The 19778-nt window shown below is 39.6% G+C and overlaps 3 protein-coding genes and 1 long non-coding RNA gene across 11 annotated transcripts in view; 3 read left to right on the forward strand and 1 right to left on the reverse strand.

The window, feature by feature from the left end:
* LOC130089885 (scavenger receptor cysteine-rich type 1 protein M130) overlaps positions 1-19778 on the forward strand; it is a 140075-nt gene that overhangs the window by 14474 nt on the left and 105823 nt on the right. Inside the window, exons 3-21 of the mRNA XM_056257451.1 lie at positions 621-760; positions 1287-1616; positions 1757-2056; positions 2143-2211; positions 2652-2966; positions 3364-3678; positions 3783-4106; positions 4183-4500; positions 4629-4931; positions 5279-5519; positions 5816-6019; positions 10449-10588; positions 11869-12063; positions 12304-12606; positions 12710-12901; positions 13091-13438; positions 13515-13832; positions 13916-14218; positions 14881-14952. Of these exons, the coding sequence (XP_056113426.1) occupies positions 621-760; positions 1287-1616; positions 1757-2056; positions 2143-2211; positions 2652-2966; positions 3364-3678; positions 3783-4106; positions 4183-4500; positions 4629-4931; positions 5279-5519; positions 5816-6019; positions 10449-10588; positions 11869-12063; positions 12304-12606; positions 12710-12901; positions 13091-13438; positions 13515-13832; positions 13916-14218; positions 14881-14952 (4730 nt within the window). The remainder of the gene's footprint in view (positions 1-620; positions 761-1286; positions 1617-1756; positions 2057-2142; positions 2212-2651; positions 2967-3363; positions 3679-3782; positions 4107-4182; positions 4501-4628; positions 4932-5278; positions 5520-5815; positions 6020-10448; positions 10589-11868; positions 12064-12303; positions 12607-12709; positions 12902-13090; positions 13439-13514; positions 13833-13915; positions 14219-14880; positions 14953-19778) is intronic.
* On the forward strand, positions 631-13503 carry LOC130089936 (scavenger receptor cysteine-rich type 1 protein M130-like). The gene is made up of 5 exons (XM_056257552.1): positions 631-760; positions 11749-12063; positions 12304-12606; positions 12710-13024; positions 13115-13503. Exons 2-5 carry the CDS (start codon positions 11952-11954, stop codon positions 13486-13488), a joined length of 1104 nt encoding a protein of 367 aa, XP_056113527.1. The 5' UTR covers positions 631-760; positions 11749-11951; the 3' UTR covers positions 13489-13503.
* On the forward strand, positions 5905-7607 carry LOC130089939 (uncharacterized). 8 transcript variants are annotated; one of them, XM_056257555.1, is made up of 8 exons: positions 5905-6019; positions 6118-6213; positions 6422-6481; positions 6688-6741; positions 6829-6897; positions 7047-7097; positions 7218-7280; positions 7462-7607. In XM_056257555.1, the coding sequence occupies exons 1-8, from the start codon at positions 6010-6012 to the stop codon at positions 7509-7511; spliced, it is 453 nt and encodes a 150-aa protein (XP_056113530.1). In that variant the 5' UTR covers positions 5905-6009; the 3' UTR covers positions 7512-7607. The 8 variants fall into 8 exon arrangements, with proteins under 8 accessions (XP_056113530.1, XP_056113531.1, XP_056113537.1 ...); XM_056257556.1 differs by having other exon boundaries at positions 6691-6741; XM_056257562.1 differs by having other exon boundaries at positions 6730-6741.
* Positions 18168-19324, reverse strand: LOC130089943 (uncharacterized). Its single transcript, XR_008807614.1, has 3 exons — positions 19180-19324; positions 19025-19094; positions 18168-18210 (listed from the first exon to the last, which is right to left on the reverse strand). It is a non-coding gene; the product is annotated as an uncharacterized LOC130089943 (long non-coding RNA).

Genomic DNA, 19778 nt, shown 5'->3' on the forward strand with positions numbered 1-19778 from the left:
TGTGTAATTAGAGGTAACTTTTGCACTGTGCTCTTGCAAGCATTTATTAACTTAATTTTACAATAGTATCCATTTTACAGAGTTGAGTTTATTACATGTTAATATCATGCTATTATATGTGTACATTAATAGACCGTGTATAGGACATTCACAGTTAGTTGTCAGTGCTTTTATCTCTTCTCTGCAGGTGTTGGGCTTTGATGCTGTAAATAACTGGAGAATTTCCTGTCTCCTGTAAGTCAGTGAAGTGTGTGTGTGTGTGTGTGTGTGTGTGTGTGTGTGTGTGTGTGTGTGTGTGTGTGTGTGTGTGTGTGTGTGTGTGTGTGTGTGTGTGTGTGTGTGTGTGTGTGTGTGTGTGTGTGTGTGTGTGTGTGTGTGTGTGTGTGTGTGTGTGTGTGTGTGTGTGTGTGTGTGTGTGTGCATCCCCTCAGTCTTGATGGGTGGGGAGGAGGAGTTCATCAGCACTGACAGTTATATATACACATATATATATATGGAGAAAGTCATAAAAGCCTGGTCTGATTTGTCACTGAAGTTGTTTGATGATTTCCTCTGTTCTGTCTAATAAGGTAACAGCGAGTGTGATTGGAGGATTTTGAACCTCTTTCTCTCTCATATAGGGGGCTGAGAGGACGCCTGTACTTCTGCATCATCAGTGCGGAGAAGCTTGTACTGGATGTTGAATTAATCAAACAGAGAGAGATGGAGAGATGCCTGACACTCATTTTACTGTCTTCAATTATAATATTCATCACAGCTGGTAAGTAGACAATGAATGAAAGTGACGTTATTTTCAGAAATTCAGTATTGTATTGTTCAAAAACTTCAAATTAAGTTTGACTGTAATGTGGTGCCTCAGATGATAGTATAAAAATAATAATAATAATAATAATAATTAATGAATTTGTTATTTACCGATCATCAGATTATTAGATCTCTGCTGAATTAAAAAAAAAAACTGTACACAATTTCTCGTCAGCTGCAAATTATTTAAGCAGTGTATATACACAGTATAGAAATGGCTTGTGTTACAGCCATACCACATTTTGTTTTACTTTTGTTAGTTTGAGATCCTAAAGAAAATTAAGGTGTGATCAAACATTTTTGTGAAAAACCTAGAAAGAAAAAATACATGGCACCTTATGGCTTCCATATTGCGCCATTAGCACCATACAGAGAAAACTTTGTTGTGCCACTTTTTTTTACCCTATATGTATGTATTTTCTCTTCCTCTTTTCCTATCTTTCATTCTTTCTAATCCCTTTATCTTTCTCACATTGTGTCAGCTCTCTCAGCATCAATCCATGTGAATGTGCGGTTGGTTGGTGGTCACAGTCGCTGTGCTGGTAGAGTGGAGGTTCTTCATAGAGGTCAGTGGGGAACAGTGTGTGGAGATGACTGGGATTTGCCTGATGCTGCAGTGGTGTGTAGAGAGCTGGACTGTGGAGAACCTGTAGATGCTCTGAGCGATGCTTATTTTGGACCAGGATCAGGACCAGTCTGGATGAATTTTGTCATGTGTAAAGGATCAGAGTCAACACTGAAGAACTGTGCATCCGGAGGATGGGAAAAACACAACTGTGATCATAGTAAAGATGCTGGAGTCATCTGCTCGGGTAATATGTGTATAAAGTTGTGTGCTTCCTTATTGGTTTCTCATACTTAAGATGATTTTCATTGTTAAAATGTTTAATTATTCAGTCATTCAAAAGCAAATCAACAAATAATTTTAGTTGATCTATGTTGTCTTATTTAGAAGTCCGGCTGGTTGGAGGTTCTCGCTGCTCTGGGAGGTTAGAGATACTTGACGATCAGTCGTGGGTGTCAGTGTGTGACGCTGCCTTTGACCAGCAGGATGCAGAGGTTGTGTGTAGAGAGCTGGACTGTGGGGCTCCTGTACAGGTGCTGGGAGAAGATGCTTTTGGCAAAGGAGACGCTCAGATGTGGACACAAGAGATTCAGTGCAGAGGAAATGAGTCTCAGATTCACCTCTGTCCAACATCCTTTCATAAAAACGGTTGTTCACATGATAACTACCAGGGGCTGTTCTGTGCTGGTAAGAAATAAAATATGAGATTATTATTATTTGTTATTATTTTACCTTTTACGCCTAGTCTCTCTCTTTATTCTTCTGTCACTTAGATAAAAAGAATGTGAGGCTGGTGGGTGGCCACAGTCGCTGTGCTGGTAGAGTGGAGGTTCTTCATAGAGGTCAGTGGGGAACAGTGTGTGGCAATTTTTGGGATATGACTGACGCTGCAGTGGTGTGTAGAGAACTAGACTGTGGAAAACCTCTAGATGCTCTGAGTGATTCTCAGTTTGGACAAGGATCAGAACCAATATGGATGAGTGCTGTTTTATGTGCTGGATCAGAGTCAACACTGAAGAACTGTGGGGCATCAGGATGGAGCATAAATATCTGTACTCAGCATTCAAATGCCGGGGTCATCTGTTCAGGTAAATAATGCTGGGCTTAAAAGCATTCTCTTGCTTTTCTACTTTTGCCAATGAATTTATGTGTACACAAGTAATGCTTTTGTTTTATGTGGAAAACTTTGTTAACAAATATGTATTGTTACACGTTTTGTCTGCATTACGTCTGTAATATATTTTTTCTGTATTTTTTTCTACTGTTGATGTAATACACACAGGTCATAAACCTTCCAGACTTGCTGCTGGTCCTCACCTGTGCTCTGGGAGGTTAGAGATACTTGATGATCAGTCGTGGGTGTCAGTGTGTGACGCTGCCTTTGACCAGCAGGATGCAGAGGTTGTGTGTAGAGAGCTGGACTGTGGGGCTCCTGTACAGGTGCTGGGAGAAGATGCTTTTGGCAAAGGAGACGCTCAGATGTGGACACAAGAGATTCAGTGCAGAGGAAATGAGTCTTATATATCATTCTGTTCAATATCATCATCACAGAAACACAACTGCAACAGTGACAATAATGTTGGCCTGATGTGTTCTGGTAAAGAATCAATATACAATGTCTTTTATTTTTGATGTAAGATTTATATTACAAAAATGTATTCCCCCAAGTTGTTTATTTTTTGTATTGTTACTATATAGTTAAAGTACACAATGTAACTTTTTGTTCAGAATTAACTAAATTTAAATAATGAGTGATGATTACATCATAAATTCATCTTCCAAACCTTGTTTTTGTCTCACCCTGATTCATTGGCGCCGCTTAGTGTTTATGCCTGTGGGTGCCCACCAAAACAAACGGATACAACTACAAACTGCTATGGGCCAAAAGTTACATAGTGCATCTTTAAGAATTGTTTGACCTCTTTACATCACACAAAGAGAAGATTTTTCTCAGTCAAGATAAAGTCTTGTAATGACAAAAGTTTTTTGCACAGGTTACACAGATCTCAGACTGGTGAACGGCTCAGACTCTTGTTCTGGAAGAGTGGAGCTTCGGTTCCTCAATGAATGGGGCACAGTGTGTGATGCATGCTGGGATATGAGAGCTGCCAGTGTCCTCTGTAGACAGCTGAATTGTGGGATTGCTGTGTCTGTTGTGGGATCAGACTGGTTTGGAGAGGGAAGTGGTGAAATCTGGGCTGATGTGTTTGATTGTGACGGGAATGAAACAAAACTCTCAGAATGTTCCGTCTCTTCATGGAGTCGAGCTGAACGTTCTCATAGACGAGATGTTGGAGTCATTTGCTCTGGTAAACTTATTTGACACACTACTGTAAAACCCGCTATATAATATATATTTTATATTGTTGAAACACAAGTCTTACTTTAGTAAAACATGAGATCTTCTCCTCAGATTCTTCTCTGGCTGTTCATGACGGTCTGGTGCGGTTGTCTGGAGAGAGACCGTGTGAGGGGGAGCTGGAAGTTTCCATCCATCAGGTCTGGAGGAGAGTTCTGCTGGACTCCTGGAGTCTCACTGAATCCTCTGTGGTCTGCAGACAGCTGGGCTGTGGCTCTGTGCTGAACTTCTCCGGCTCCTCTTCATCCAGTCCTGAACACAGTCATGAGTGTGTGACGGGCTTCCAGTGCTCTGGGAGTGAAGCTCATCTGGGGAACTGCAGCTCTCCACACACTCTCAACTGCAGCTCCACACAACAGCTGTCAATCACCTGCCTTGGTGAGAACAAAAACATCTGGGCAGATTCTTCAGTTGTTGGTGATCAATAATGTGTTTTTCTCTCTCTGAATATCAGGTCGCGGGTCCATCAGGCTGGTGGGTTCTGGGGGAGACTGTGCAGGGAGGCTGGAGGTTTTTCACAGCGGCTCATGGGGGACAGTGTGTGATGACTCCTGGGATATTAAAGATGCCCATGTGGTGTGCAGACAGCTGCAGTGTGGAGTGGCCCTCAGTAACCAGCAGGTACCAGCCTGGTTTGGTCCTGGTTCTGGACCCATATGGCTGGATGAGGTGGAGTGTGAGGGGAATGAGACGTCCCTGTGGAACTGCTCTTCTCCAGGCTGGGGGAAACATGACTGTCGACACAAGGAGGATGTAGGAGTCGTGTGCTCAGGTAAACATGCTGATATGTGTTTAAATTAAAATTAAAATTAATAAAAAAGTTTTAGAAAGTTCAACCCATTTACACGTTCATAATGCCAACACTTTTAAAATGTACTGTTTTTTCCCACTTCTATCTAGAGTTTAAAGAGATCAGGTTAACTGAGGGCTGTGAAGGGAATGTGGAGGTTTTCTACAATGGATCCTGGGGTAATGTGTGTTACCATAAGATGGACAGAGACACAGTGAGTCTGATCTGTCAAGAGCTGAACTGTGGAAGATCTGGTGTTTTGTCTGATTCTACACCAAGATTGCAATCAGCTCGTAACTGGCTGGATGAATTGAAATGTCGACCACATGATTCAAACCTGTGGCAGTGTCCATCTTTACCCTGGGGACAGAATGACTGCGACAGAGATGAAGTGGCCAAAATCACCTGCTCTGGCAAGACTGATGCAATTTCCATTACTAATAAACAGCAGTAATCCTTTATATGAATTGTGTATATAATATTGTGATTACAGACCAGAAGAGTCATGATTCCACTCATTTGTCTTGCTCCACATCTCCACATCAGAGACAGTGTATGGCTCCTACTTTAGTGAACAGTAAGTTAATTTGATGTAGAAGAACATACAAATCATAACAGCCATATGTGATGTATGAATGTGATTTTGTTCTGGGTACACCGACAGGATTTAATATCACACCACACACATACCCCACTGTATGTGTCGCTGTTCCGACAGAACTCTGTTGGCCAATAATGTGTCTACTTGTCTGTGATTTAGATCATGTTCCTCTCAGACTGAGTGGAGGTTTGGGCCGGTGCTCTGGGAGGCTGGAGGTGTATCATAACGCTGTGTGGGGTTCAGTCTGTGCTGATCTGTGGGACATCAGCGATGCTCAGGTGGTCTGCAGGCAGCTGGGTTGTGGAGACGCACTGAGGGCTGATGGGAATTCAGTCTTTGGTGCTGGTGAAGGTGTTGTGTGGCTGAACAGAGTCGAGTGCAGAGGGAATGAGATTCACCTGTGGGACTGTCCTCTCTCCCTGAAGAAACACACTGACTGTTCTCACAAAGAGCACGCTGGACTCACATGTGCAGGTCACAGCAACACACTGACCGATATTAGTCATTTTCACATAATTTTAGGGCATATAATATTTGTGTGTTCAAGACAATCATCATTTTAAATGTGTTTACAGATTTGTCAGTGCAGGTCACAGCAACACTCTTAAGAATAGTATTAATTTTTACATCCTTTTTGGTGCTTATATTATTTGTGTATTTGCATGATTTTGAATGTGTTTGTGTGTGTTTTGCCAGATTTGTCAGTGTCCACTACTCCTGCCACAACAACATCAGCTTCTCCTCCAGTTTCTCAGACAGTGCGCTCAACATCAGTCACTCCTCCACAAACTCCTCCAGCAGCGTCTCTCTCTGTGCTTGTGGTTGTACTGGGAGTTTTGCTCTTACTGCTCTTAGTGCCACTGCTTATACTGGTTCAGCAGAACAGAGTGATGAGGAGAGGTAGGAGAGATCCAGAGACTGTCATATTGTGTCTTATTCAGTGTGTGATCAGTCATGTGTTGTGAACTGACAGCAGGTTTGTCTGTCTACACTCACAGCTCTCTCTAAGAGCAGACACAGGACGACGACTGAGGCCGTTTATGAGGAGATTCATCACAGACCCACTAATAGACAGAGTTTCTTCACTCAGAGGGGTGAGTAAATGTCATAGAGTCTGATTTGTGGAGATCATAATCACTTTATTCATAGGGAAAGTAGAATAAATCACATAGATCCAGTTGTGGGATTTTTGTGCGTTATCTGAAATGATACAGGTTTAGTGTTGAGATTCAAAGGAAATGGGGATTTTGGTTAATTTACGACTGTGACCGTGTGTCTGATGAATCTACTTCTCCATAATAGGAAGTGTCCTTTCAGAAGAACAGCATTCTGGGTATGAAGATGCTGATGAGCTTCTTTCAGGTTAGAGGACTCAAATATAAATCAATATAACTCTAATCTGATCTGCTACATACAGAAATGAATGGATGTTAAATTAATTAAAAACATTCGCTTAACTGAGTTTAAATTATATAAACCATCCAGCACGCAATAATTCAAATAAGGATTTATTGAATCTCTCTTTTTTTTCATCTACTCTTTTTATTTTATTTTATTTTTATCTGCAGTAGGAGCCGCACCTCACTACTATAATGACATCAGCACTGAAGGGCCAAATGAAGGTCAGTGACTTTAACTGATTTCACTACATTAAATGAACTGTTGGGCCTATGAATAGTAAAAGCAGTTTTTGTTGTTAACTCATTTAGAAGAGCAGCAAATCACACCTGAGAATTATGATGACATAATCACTGTTGGACTGAGATCTCGTGATACAGGTTTATTTCTTATAATCATTTCTACAGGTTTTAACAATATAGATTTATATGCATTTTAATTATACATATGCAGTGTTTCAAAATCCAAAATCTTGCACATTTAATGGATGCATTTAATTTTTTTGTTTATTTGCCTTTTGATTTGCCAGAAAACTATGATGATGTCATCATTGTACGACAATTCTCCAATGATAAAGCAGGTGTGGGATTCAAATTACTCTCTCAAATTACTTTTTTTTTCTTTGTTTGTTTGTTTGTTTGTCTTCAAATTATAGTGGCATATAAACTCACGTAATTAATAATAGAAACATTTATATTAGACTGTGTTCAGGAGGAGTATGATGATGTGAAGAATGTCAGGGAATATATGAGTGACATGTTTGGTACGTTACTGACACCTTTTTACTTTACACTGAATTTGTTTAATTTTTATTATCGCTTTAATATCAATTTATGTGATCATGATAGCTCATTTAACTTGACTGCCAATATTGATGTGTTTATTTATAATACTTTTTAAAGCATATATTGATAAATTAATTTGCTCTTGTTTTCTAATAACAGACTATGATGATGTGGGGGAGGAGCCAGGAAAACAGGGAGGGACTTTATAACTGAAACCACACCCAGTGCCTCAAATCCTTTCAAAGCTTTTAAGTTTTCTGCAAAGTTTAAGTGTCTTTGATGCTATACAACTGCTGTTCACCAATCTTTTATGTAGCATTTTGTATTGAAATCTACCAAATCAATTATGTTGAATCAGGTTTTGGCCAACAACAAAAAAAATGCTTTGCTTTAATGTCTTTTTCAATGTTTAAATTTCTCTTTCCAGGGGTTTTTACAAATCGCATTTTTTTTTGATCCCACTGCACTTAAACATTTTTATCAATCTGTTTATAATTATTAATATATCAGATGCTTTAACTTCCACTGCTCCAGCCTTTAATATTTCACAGCATCTTCAATCTATACAAATATAATTTTTCTTTTGAATGTAGACCCACTGATGGTGGAAATATATATTGTGCTAAAGAATGTTGGAATGTACTTTGGGAAATAAGTTGACAAACAGCAGCTGTGATCAAGGATCTTTCCCTCAAAAGAATGCAATGACTCTTTGAACTGAGCAGAAGAGCATGTTGTTCACTTTATGTCCTGCAGAGGGTTTTTTTGACAGTCAGACATACCAAGCATGCATACATTTGATTGATGTACTTGTTTTATATTTGTGTCCGATTTTAATGTTTTTTAAATTGATTTTAATGTTTTCTGATTAGCAATTAAAAACAGACTGAATATGCATGGATATTATGTCATTATATTGTGAAATTGGAGAATGTTGCAACATTGTTTTTCAACAAAATGTTTTTTTTTTTGTACAAAAAAATGCAAAAAGCAATAAACTTCTATGAAATATTGTATACTGTAATTCTTGTAATAGTACTTTGATATGTCTCTCTGTCTTCTCAGTGTTTGTTGTCAGCAGTTAGTTATCAGTGCTTGTATCTCTTCTCTGCAGGTGTCAGACTTTGGCGCTGTATGTACACTGAAGTGTTTCCCACATTCACTCTCATGACAGCTGGGTGAGTTTATCATTTTTGTGTCTCTGTTATGTGGAGGAGGAGTCCCTTTCATCAGCAGTGACGTTCTCTTGATATTTAGATATATTGGCTTATTTGTCGTTGTATCTGTTCTCTTGAAGTTTAACTCTGAATGTGATTGGTGGTCGTCAGAAGCCCCTCCTCTCTCTACCTTTATCTTTCTCACCAGAGCAGACAACGGTCTCTTTTTCTTCAGAATTGCTAAGAGAGCTGATGAAAAGTTAGTGAGTGCAGAGCAGAAGAAGATGAAGAGCTGTCTGACAATCTTTCTGATGTCCACAGTCGTCACACTCACCAGTGCAGGTATTTTACACTCGGTTAAAGGGTCAAACAGTTCCTTTCAACATATTAAATGAAAGTAGTTTAATATTTAACATAGGCTAAGGATCTTACAGCCTACCATCAATGACAGTTCTCTGAGTTTAAATTATATAGACTTTTTGTATTTCCTTACTGATATTTTTTTTATTTAACATTCGTTTTTCATAAAGGCACCTTGTAGAATGTGTCCTACCCTCAGAAATTGTGTTCAAGACCTCCTTGGAGAGACGTGAAGACTCCTGTCGAGAGGCCACAGATAGAGGCTCCACAACTTGGGTTGGGGATGCTAAATTGACCCCTCCGGATGGGAAAAGGAGGTCCCTCCTCAGCGGCATTGGCCATGGAGCTGCTAATAGAAGCTGAAATATTCCCAGGAACCACGGCTGGTTCTGCCAGAGTAGTGCCACGAGTAAAACTGAGCCTCTTCATTCAACCAGTGTTGTAGTGGCCGCATATGTAACAGTCCCAAGGGAACTACTGACATTTTCAAGGGGAGTTTCTCCCCAACTTTGAATGACTCCAGTAGTCTCTGAATTTTCAGGGAACGTTCTGGTGAAATCCAGGCACGCGTTTTGGACGAATTGAATAAACTGCTCCCCCCAGGAACGAGATGTGTCCGCTGGGCGCCAGCAAGCTTTTGCTCAGCTTGATCCTGAACCCCAGACTCTCCAAGTGGCTGAGGAGCAGAGATCTGTGCGCGCATAGTTCCTCCTTCGATTGGGCTAAGAGCAATCAATCATTGAAGTAATTCAGGATGCATACTCCCATCCGTCTCAGGGGGGAGAGGGCCGCAACCGTGCATTTAGTGAAGGTGCACGGAGCTAGGGACAGTCCAAATGGTGGAACTGTATATTGGTAAGCCACCCCTTCGAAAGCAAATATCAAGAATGGTCTGTGTTGGGGAGCTATATGGATATGAAAGTATGCGTCTATGCAATATCCTCTGTATTTTTGTAAATTGAGGGTACAGTACTGGGTGCTTTGGCAGATACTGTAGTACTGTACTGTACACTGTAGTACTGGCTCTCTCTGCTGTTCACAAGGTGAATCTGAAACCACTTTTGTGGAATTAGATTAATTTCACATTAGTCAAAGCAATTATTTGATATACACGGAAGTAAGGTGTCACAAAATTAATGTCCAGCCCTCTGTGTAATTAGAGCTAACTTTTGCACTGTGCTCTTGCAAGCACTTATTAACTTAATTTTTTAAACACCATTTAGAGAGTTTATTACATGTTAATATCATGCTAACATATGTATACAGTACATTAATAGACAGTGTTAAGGACATTCAGAGTTAGTTATCAGTGCTTTTATCTCTTCTCTGCAGGTGTTGGGCTTTGATGCTGTATATAAACTGGAGAGTTTCCTGTCTCTTGTGTGTTTGTGTGTGTGTGTGTTTGTGTGTGTGTGTGTGTGTGTTTCTGCATCCCCTCAGTCTTGATGGGTGGGGAGGAGGAGTTCATCAGCACTGACAGTTATATATACACATATATATATATGGAGAAAGTCATAAAAGCCTGGTCTGATTTGTCACTGAAGTTGTTTGATGATTTCCTCTGTTCTGTCTAATAAGGTAACAGTGAGTGTGATTGGAGGGTTTTGAACCTCTTTCTCTCTCATATAGGGGGCTGAGAGGACGCCTGTACTTCTGCATCATCAGTGCGGAGAAGCTTGTACTGGATGTTGAATTAATCAAGCAGAGAGAGATGGAGAGATGCCTGACACTCATTTTACTGTCTTCAATAATAATACTCATCACAGCTGGTAAGTAGATGTGAAATTAAAGAGATCGTTTTTTTTTGTTTTGTTTTTTTAGAAATGAAGGGCTTTTTTGTCTTGTTGTCTTGTGATTGCAATTACATTTTTCATGTGATATCAACATTGTAAATGTTGTCTCAATCTTCTGTTATCTAAAAAAAAAAAAAAAAAAATCCATACATTGATCACCTTTTCTCTGATTGAAAACGACTTAATCGCCATGTGTCAAACATTATTCTATAACCATGCAGGCATCTCTGTCCCTTGAGTTGAGTGGCAGTAAAATTGATACATTTGGAGTTCTGATTTGATAAACATTGATTTGGAAATAATAGTGACAGACAAGTTAGCTCGAGCAAGTCCAATGAACATTTTTATTAAAAAAGAAATCATTCATAATGAACTCATTCATAACCAAGCAGGATAAATGCAGTTTTATGTTATGTCAAGAAATTTTGATCATGACAAAAAAGACAAAAAAAAAACCTAAAGGCCTTTTATAGGGTTACAATGTTAGTCTCTTAAACAATGCCAAGACCTCAGCTAGAAGAACTATATAGAGGGAACAAATATATATTAAAAGAATACACAAGTTTAATATAGTTTAAGCTCAATCAACATAATTTGTGGCATACTTTTACCTAAAGAATACATTTCTACTTGTCCCCCCTTTAAAAAAGGGGGTTTTATGTCAACTTTAAAATACTGTTTTAATAATATAAAAACAAGACGTAAACAAATATGTGTTAACATGATCATAGTGTGGAAACAATTGCTTACTAGCCTTTTCTGTGCAAAGTTATTTCCAGTTTTAAACTTTGTTTCCATGACAACATAATGGTAAAAAACCCTGTAATTGTGTTTAACTATTTACAGCTGAAACAATTATGCATTTTAGGATAATTAAAATGATACAATTTAAATTGTAAATTGTAAAAAATAATAAAAATTGATTTAAGTGCTTTTTATAAAATTATAAGCTTCACATTTCTGTCTTTAAACCCTACATTTAAATAAAAAAAATGTTAATCAAATTGAACTCTGAATATTAATTTTAAATACTCAAATGTATGTGTCCCATTTTCCCAGTTGTATCACTTTGTAATGCTAAATTGAACTCTCATCCCTTCATCTTTCATCTCTCATTGTTACCACTTAATATTTAGACCGTGTGAATGTGAGGCTAGTTGGTGGTCACAGTCGCTGTGCTGGTAGAGTGGAGGTTCTTCATTGAGGTCAGTGGGGAACAGTGTGTGGTGTTGACTGGGATTTGGCTGATGCGGCAGTGGTGTGTAGAGAGCTGGACTGTAGAGAACCTGTAGATGCTCTGAGCGATGCTCATTTTGGACCAGGATCAGGACCAATCTGGATGAGTTTTGTCATGTGTACTGGATCAGAGTCTACACTGAAGAACTGTGGGTCATCAGGATGGGGTAAAAGCAACCGTGATCACAGTAAAGATGCTGGAATCATCTGCTCAGGTAAAGTATTTTACATATTAAAATTAATATGCGCTTCCAAATTGGCTCCTAATTTTTTAAGTTTTAAAATGTGTTGACTTCAATAAAAAAATAAATGTTATATTTATATTTGTTGTGGTTTTCTTTTGTGTTTTTACTTTATTTATTTATTATAAGATATAAATGTCTTTGATGTACACATCATTATCTTGAAGCCCCATAAATAAGCCATGCTTTTGTTGATCTGTGTTGTTCTTTCAGAAGTCCGGCTGGTTGGAGGTTCTCGCTGCTCTGGGAGGTTAGAGATACTTGATGATCAGTCGTGGGTGTCAGTGTGTGACGCTGCCTTTGACCAGCAGGATGCAGAGGTTGTGTGTAGAGAGCTGGACTGTGGGGCTCCTGTACAGGTGCTGGGAGAAGATGCTTTTGGCAAAGGAGACGCTCAGATGTGGACACAAGAGATTCAGTGCAGAGGAAATGAGTCTCAGATTTCATTTTGCTCAATTTCATTATCACACAAACAAAGCTGTACCAGTGACCATAATGTGGGTCTGATCTGTTCTGGTAAATTATAAATATTCAGTGTCTCTTTGTTTGTATTTAAAACAGTATATGTTCTCTGTCAGCTGCATTATACTTTATTTTAACCTCTATGTTCTTTATTCAGGTTACACAGATGCTAAACTGATGAACGGTTCAGACTCCTGTTCTGGAAGAGTGGAGCTTCGGTTCCTCAATGAATGGGGCACAGTGTGCGATGCATGCTGGGATATGAGAGCTGCCAGTGTCCTCTGTAGACAGCTGAATTGTGGGATTGCTGTGTCTGTTGTGGGATTAGACTGGTTTGGAGAGGGAAGTGGTGAAATCTGGGCTGATGTGTTTGATTGTGACGGGAATGAAACAAAACTCTCAGAATGTTCCATCTCTTCATGGAGTCGAGCTGAATGTTCTCATAGACGAGATGTTGGAGTCGTCTGCTCTGGTAAACTTATTTGACACAGAGAGCATTATGCTCTTTTTCACCATGTTATAACAATTCTTATTTTAGTAAAAGATGAGATCTTCTCTCTAGATTCCTCTCTGGCTGTTCATGACGGTCTGGTGCGGTTGTCTGGAGAGAGACAGTGTGAGGGGGAGCTGGAAGTTTCCATCCATCAGGTCTGGAGGAGAGTTCTGCTGGACTCCTGGAGTCTCACTGAATCCTCTGTGGTCTGCAGACAGCTGGGCTGTGGCTCTGTGCTGAACTTCTCCGGCTCCTCTTCATCCAGTCCTGAACACAGTCATGAGTGTGTGACGGGCTTCCAGTGCTCTGGGAGTGAAGCTCATCTGTGGAACTGCAGCTCTCCACAAACCCTCAACTGCAGCTCCACACAACAGCTGTCAATCACCTGCCTTGGTGAGAACAACAACATCTGGGCAGATTCTTCAGTTGTTAGTGATCAATAATGTGTTTTTCTCTCTCTGAATATCAGGTCGCGGGTCCATCCGGCTGGTGGGTTCTGGGGGAGACTGTGCAGGGAGGCTGGAGGTTTTTCACAGCGGCTCATGGGGGACAGTGTGTGATGACTCCTGGGATATTAAAGATGCCCATGTGGTGTGCAGACAGCTGCAGTGTGGAGTGGCCCTCAGTATCCAGCAGGTCCCAGCCTGGTTTGGTCCTGTTTCTGGACCCATATGGCTGGATGAGGTGGAGTGTGAGAGGAATGAGACATCCCTGTGGAACTGCTCTTCTCCCGGCTGGGGAAAACATGACTGTCGACACAAGGAGGATGTAGGAGTCGTGTGCTCAGGTAAACCCAACTAAAAAACAAAGCTATTTTGTAACATTTAAGTTCGATGAAAGCTATTAGGTTGTGTTCATGTTTACATCTAGACTTTAAAGAGATCAGGTTAACTGAGGGCTGTGAAGGGAATGTGGAAGTTTTCTACAATGGATCCTGGGGTAATGTGTGCTGGAACCAGATGAACTCAGACACAGTGAGTCTGATCTGTCAAGAGCTGAACTGTGGAAGATCTGGTGCTTTTTCCAATTCTATAACAAGGGTGGAATCAGCTCGTAACTGGCTGGATAAAGTAAAATGTCGACCACATGATACAATTCTGTGGCAGTGTCCATCTTCACCCTTGGGAAAGAATGACTGTGGCGAAAATGAAGTGGCCAAAATCACCTGCACAGGTAAGGTATAATATAATATATTCTCCACCTTTTTTCCTGAGCAACCAATGAGTGCTGCCATGACAGATTCGAACTTCCGTTGTCCTATTTCTGGTCTCCATAGTAACCTATGTTATTAATTGATAAAAACAGCAACTGAATTCATTAAAAAGAAACTTTTTGAACACTACTAAGAATAAAAATAAGCTCAGGGTCAAGCCAATAAAAATAAGGAATTAAACTGTTTTGAGCACTACCCCACACACATGTATGAATTGCATATTGTGCCAAATACTGATGAGAGAAAAGGACCATGGCTTGCAGCTCCAGAAGTTAAAATACTCCCCAAATAACCCAAATAAGGTATTTGAGTGCTGATATCATTTTGTGGACAAAACTCCCACTTAACTTCACTGCGATATGCAGCTGTATTGGGATATGAACGCCCACCTGTTATCAGTATAGTTTAACTCAGGCCACTTCATGTCATCTACTCACATTGAACTCTTGACAGCTGCGGCACTGCCAAAAGACAGTCATTGCGACACTGTAAATTGTCAGCATTATGGAGACATATCCTTTTTTGGTAACACTTTACAATAAGGTTTCATTACTTAACATTAGCATGTTTATTAATAAACATTAACAAAAATGAATAATGTTTATAATGCTTCTGAATCCAGAACATAAAAGTCTTGAGTCCCCCCTAAGCTATTTGACAAGGTCTACATCTCCCTACAAGAGACAGTGTTCAGGTAAGTTAATTTGATGGCAAAGAACATCATAACAGTTATGTGACTGGAATTAATCTCACACAACACAAATACTTCCCCCTGCAGACACTGCTGTTCTGGTAGTACTCTTCTGGGTATTAATGTGTTGTCTTCTATGTGTAATTTAGAACGCCTTCCTCTCAGACTGAGTGGAGGTTTGGGCCGGTGCTCTGGGAGGCTAAAGGTGTATCATAACGCTAACCCCCTAACTACAGATGGTAGTCGCCGGCGTCGCTGCTCAAAGTGTGGGGCGCGCCCCACTAGTGGGGAATAGAAACGTGACAGGTGGGGCGCGCCAACGGGAGGAAATTTTCCTTTTTATGCCTTTATCTTTATTCGGTCATGGCGAGTCCGCATCGTCAAGTTAATCTTTGCAACGACGCAGAAAACACCAGTTTTGCCGGTTCGTGCGCTTGAGTGCGGCTTTATAGCACTCATTATCCTGTATAGCCTATTTAAGTTATTAAAGGTGCCCTAGAATGTTTTTTTTTATTATTTTATAATGTTTCCTGGGTTACCCTTATAATGTTAGTATGTTTTTTAGATAAAAAAATAATCATAATTTAGAAATAAATGGCATTTTTCCTAGCCTGCTTTTAGCCTCTGATTTGAACACTCTGTTTGAAGGGGCGTGTCTGCTGTGGGATTCAGTGTAACCGCGGCCACTGCTGTGATTGGCTGACATGCTTGCATATGAAATAGCTACGCATTACATGTGAAACTCTCTCCCGAATACTTTTACTACTGCTATTATACGTTTTTACTATAACAGCTATCGAGATTAACGAATCGTGAGATGTTTTTAAAGTATTTAGATCTATTCCCATCACATAAAATGTTGCCGTGATGAGCATTGAGCAGATGACAGTGTGTTGATCGCGAGAATGAAGATCTTATCATTGCAAAGCAGTTTCTGCACTCTCTCTGCTTTCACCAATGCAAACACGATGATGTAAATACAGTAAGAGCTTCGTTGTGCAGTAACGTGCGTCATTGATTTCATAACGAGTTTGGCAAGTGTCCAGATAAACTCGCGCTGTGTGGAAAGATTTTCTTTGATCGCTTTCTGTATATAATTTGTTCACAATTTAAATACGATTATTTTCATCCTACTAAAAGAAACGATGTGAAGCTGATATTTTAGTCACTGGCTTGACTTACTGATGCATAAACAGTATTGAACGATTTTGAGAGAAAGATTACCTGTCTGAACTTGAACAATTACACATCAGAAAGTGTTGCTTGGTAGCTCGATCCGAGGCCAGCTCTGTATTGGCCCAAGTTGAGGAAACAGTCGGTGAAATGTTTGGAAATTTCCAGAGAAAATAAAATTAACCCATTGTTTCTTCAGAGGCTCAGATGAAGGAACTAAAAAATACTTTTGTGTTCATGTGTACATCCACACTGAGCAACTGCCATGCTTCGGCTGCGCAGTTCCGCCTGGCATTGAGGGCTGGCATTATGCAAATATTTGGAGGCGTACATATTAATGATCCCGACTATTGCGTCACAGTCGGTATTGTGTGGAGAACCGACCGTTTTTCAGGGGTGTTTTTCATAAACGTGAATTAAATGAGAACGCGAAAACAGTCCAGTTTGAGATTCACTCTATGTCATGTCCATGCACTGAACTCTTGTTATTTGACTATACCAAGTTAAATTCAATTTTGAATTATAGGTCACCTTTAAATCAATATAAAGGGGCGATTTGTCCAATAATGGCTTAAATAAACAACTACTAGTCGACTAGAAAAAAACTTTAGTCGGAGGCAGCCCTTATTCCACATATTTTCGAACCAGCAGGGTTGAGCGCGCGACCCTGAGCACCGGAATGAGCGAGCCGAGGAATATTCAGAAATGCGCTCTCCGCTCACATGCTCTGATCGGAACAAAGGAATATTAAAATAATGAATCATTAGTTTATATCTCATACACTGCCCATCATATTAATCCCATATCAAACACAGTAGCTAGCCTATGTTATGTCTATTTTAAAAATTTTAAATAGACCTGTCTTGCCAAATGGATTTCTCTTCATTTCTTTTTTTAACAGATTGCAAAGTGGCACTTATTTCTTTTCTATTTTTGAACTTGATACACATTTTGACACAGCTGCACTTTTATTTTCTCTATTTTTGAATTCCATGCAAGTTATGACACAGCTGCACTTTTATTTTCTTTATTTTTGAACTTGCTGTTATGTTATTTGATGTAGATAGTTAGTTTGTATTTAGATACTACTTGTTACTTCAATAAATTGGAACATTTTAAGCTTGTTGCGTATTTCATTGGCACTGTGTTGGGGCGATGGGGGCAGTGGGGCTTAAATTCCCCCTTGTCCAAAGTGGGGAATGACCAAAAAAGTTTGAGAACCACTGCGTTAAGTCAACCAACCGTGTCAGATCGTTGTCTTCCCTGGACTTGGAAATTTGACCGCAAAAATGAAACGAGTCTATCCATTGGGTGCAGAAAAAAGAAGAATGTTTAAATCACTTTAGAAGGAAGCAAAGAAATTACTGGTCCAACTTCTCCCTCTTTTTAAAGTGTGGAAAAGGGAAAAGTTCAAAGATCGAGACTCCAGCAACACCTGTAGCCTATATGCAACAACAGTAGATATACCCGGCAGCTTCTGTCAAGATGATTTATGACCCTATTGTAACCCTTATTACGAGGTAGTAATAATAATGTACATAGGTTTAATAGTCTGAAGTAGTCGTAGAGAATATCATGAATACGATTTGGACCAAAATCAGAAGACACTAAATTGTTAAGAGCCTGAGAATTGAATATCAATAAAAAAAAATATACCACACCAGAATGACAGTTTAGACAACCTGTATTAAATTCACAGGGTGGAGCATACATACAAGGGAAACAAACATATATATGAAAAATAACAAATTAAAATAATAAAGTGCGCACGTAAACAAACAAAACACTCTCTTTTCAGTATCTTTGAGCTCAGTTCGTCCTCGGTTCGACTTGCCCTGGTTGACAAAAGTTCAGTTTCACCGTTGGGTTTTTTTTCCAGGTTGAGTTAGTGTTTGTCCTACCACAATGAAGATGAAGAGGATGAAATCAGTTCGTCTAAAGCACTCTGATTCGTTGTCAAACACGGTTGGCTCGCCACCCAGCCACTCAGACTGGGAATCAATGCATCTTTGGAAGAACGTCTGGATCTGGATCACTCCATGCAAAGGATCTCTGCCCGATGTTCCCAACTCTTTACCAAAACCTGACCTATAAATAAGGCCAAATCATTTCTTTCAATTACCATTCAGCGAATAAATGGACTGTTACAGGCTTCTACAAAATAAAATGAGATAATATTTCAGTACACCTATAATGCAATATAAAAATCTTTCTCTCGTTGTACAACAGCTCTTATGTTTCTTCTCAGGTATCAAAACTAAATGAATTTTTCTCTAGTATCAAAAGTAAATTTACATAATTTGCATCCTTCATAAAGACACATTTCACATTCAAGTTTTATGAAACCTTATGGTAGTCACATTAACAGTATGAAGAATAAAACTGCATGAATTGCATGTAAACATTAATCAAATTGTATCACTTTAAATTAGAGGCATTAAGGCGTTAGTGTGCTTATTTATCCCCCTCTGCACCGGTAACAGTTGAAAGAATGCACAAAAATTTTTTACCTCTTTTAAGCTTCAGTGACCACAATTAAATCCACAATTTTTAACATCATTATTTAACAAACTAACTATTTAGCAACAATATAAAAAGTTAACATCCCTTTTTATAACCCACAAACGAAATAACTTGATAGTTTCAAAGACATTAACCAGTATTTCGCTAGCCTATTGTGGCTAATTACCTTATTAACATATGCACACAGCAGGCTTTACACCTTTAGCTCTACACAATGAACACCTTTGCATTGATTCACCCATTAACACAGATTAACATAGATGCTATGCTAGCGAACTCATAAACTCAGCAGACTAGGTTAAATACAAAAATGAGCAGCAAAAACCTGGCCTGTTAGCATGAATATTAGCGAACTCAGATGGCTAGATAAACAACTCACCATTTTAACGGAATTCACTGCCTTTAGCTCCGTGACAACAGTGGATTCAGGCACAGCTTTCGTTTACACTCTATATTACAATAAGGCATAGTCAGTATAATCAATAATGATTACAGAACTTGTTTAATTTACTTCCTATTGTTTTTTCAGCTTACCAAGCAGATAACGCAGCCTCCTATGCTCAAGTGCAAGCGCCAAAAGAACGTGCAGTGACGCAAAACTAGAGGCGTAACTGTAACAGAGCCTAGCTGGCAGCTGATTGGTCAACTCAGTGCCTCATAGAATTCACCCATTGGCTCACTTACACGTCCATCAAATATACAAAATTAAAGTTAACCCTTTCGTGACTGGGTTAAACAGCTACATAGGGTTTCTCATTATTTAACCTGGCTACACTCTCCCCCTTTGAACTCATGTACGTCCCTGTACATGGCAATGGTTGAACTGTTTGTATCTCAGGGTACAGGACAGAAGGATATGTGTTTTCACCTTCAGTTAAAATGTCAGCCACAGCTGTGGTTAACCCCTGAAAGAATGATTTAACAGCTGTGACAAAGGGGTTTCCAAGTTCAGTATAGTCAAGTCTCTTTGACGGCTGACGGTTTCTCTCTGATCTCCTGACTGTTGTATCCTTTATTTCCTTTTCTGGTTCTTTACTTCCATTGCGACTCATCTCCTTCTCACTCTCTAACATGTCAGAAAACACTGGAAGCTGCTCAATTTGGATGTCATCATCAGGTAAGTTTTGCTCCTC

Source organism: Rhinichthys klamathensis, unplaced genomic scaffold (genome assembly GCF_029890125.1).
Source record: "Rhinichthys klamathensis goyatoka isolate OS25496 unplaced genomic scaffold, OSU_Roscu_1.1 h1tg000139l_1, whole genome shotgun sequence".
NCBI lineage: Eukaryota > Metazoa > Chordata > Actinopteri > Cypriniformes > Leuciscidae > Rhinichthys > Rhinichthys klamathensis.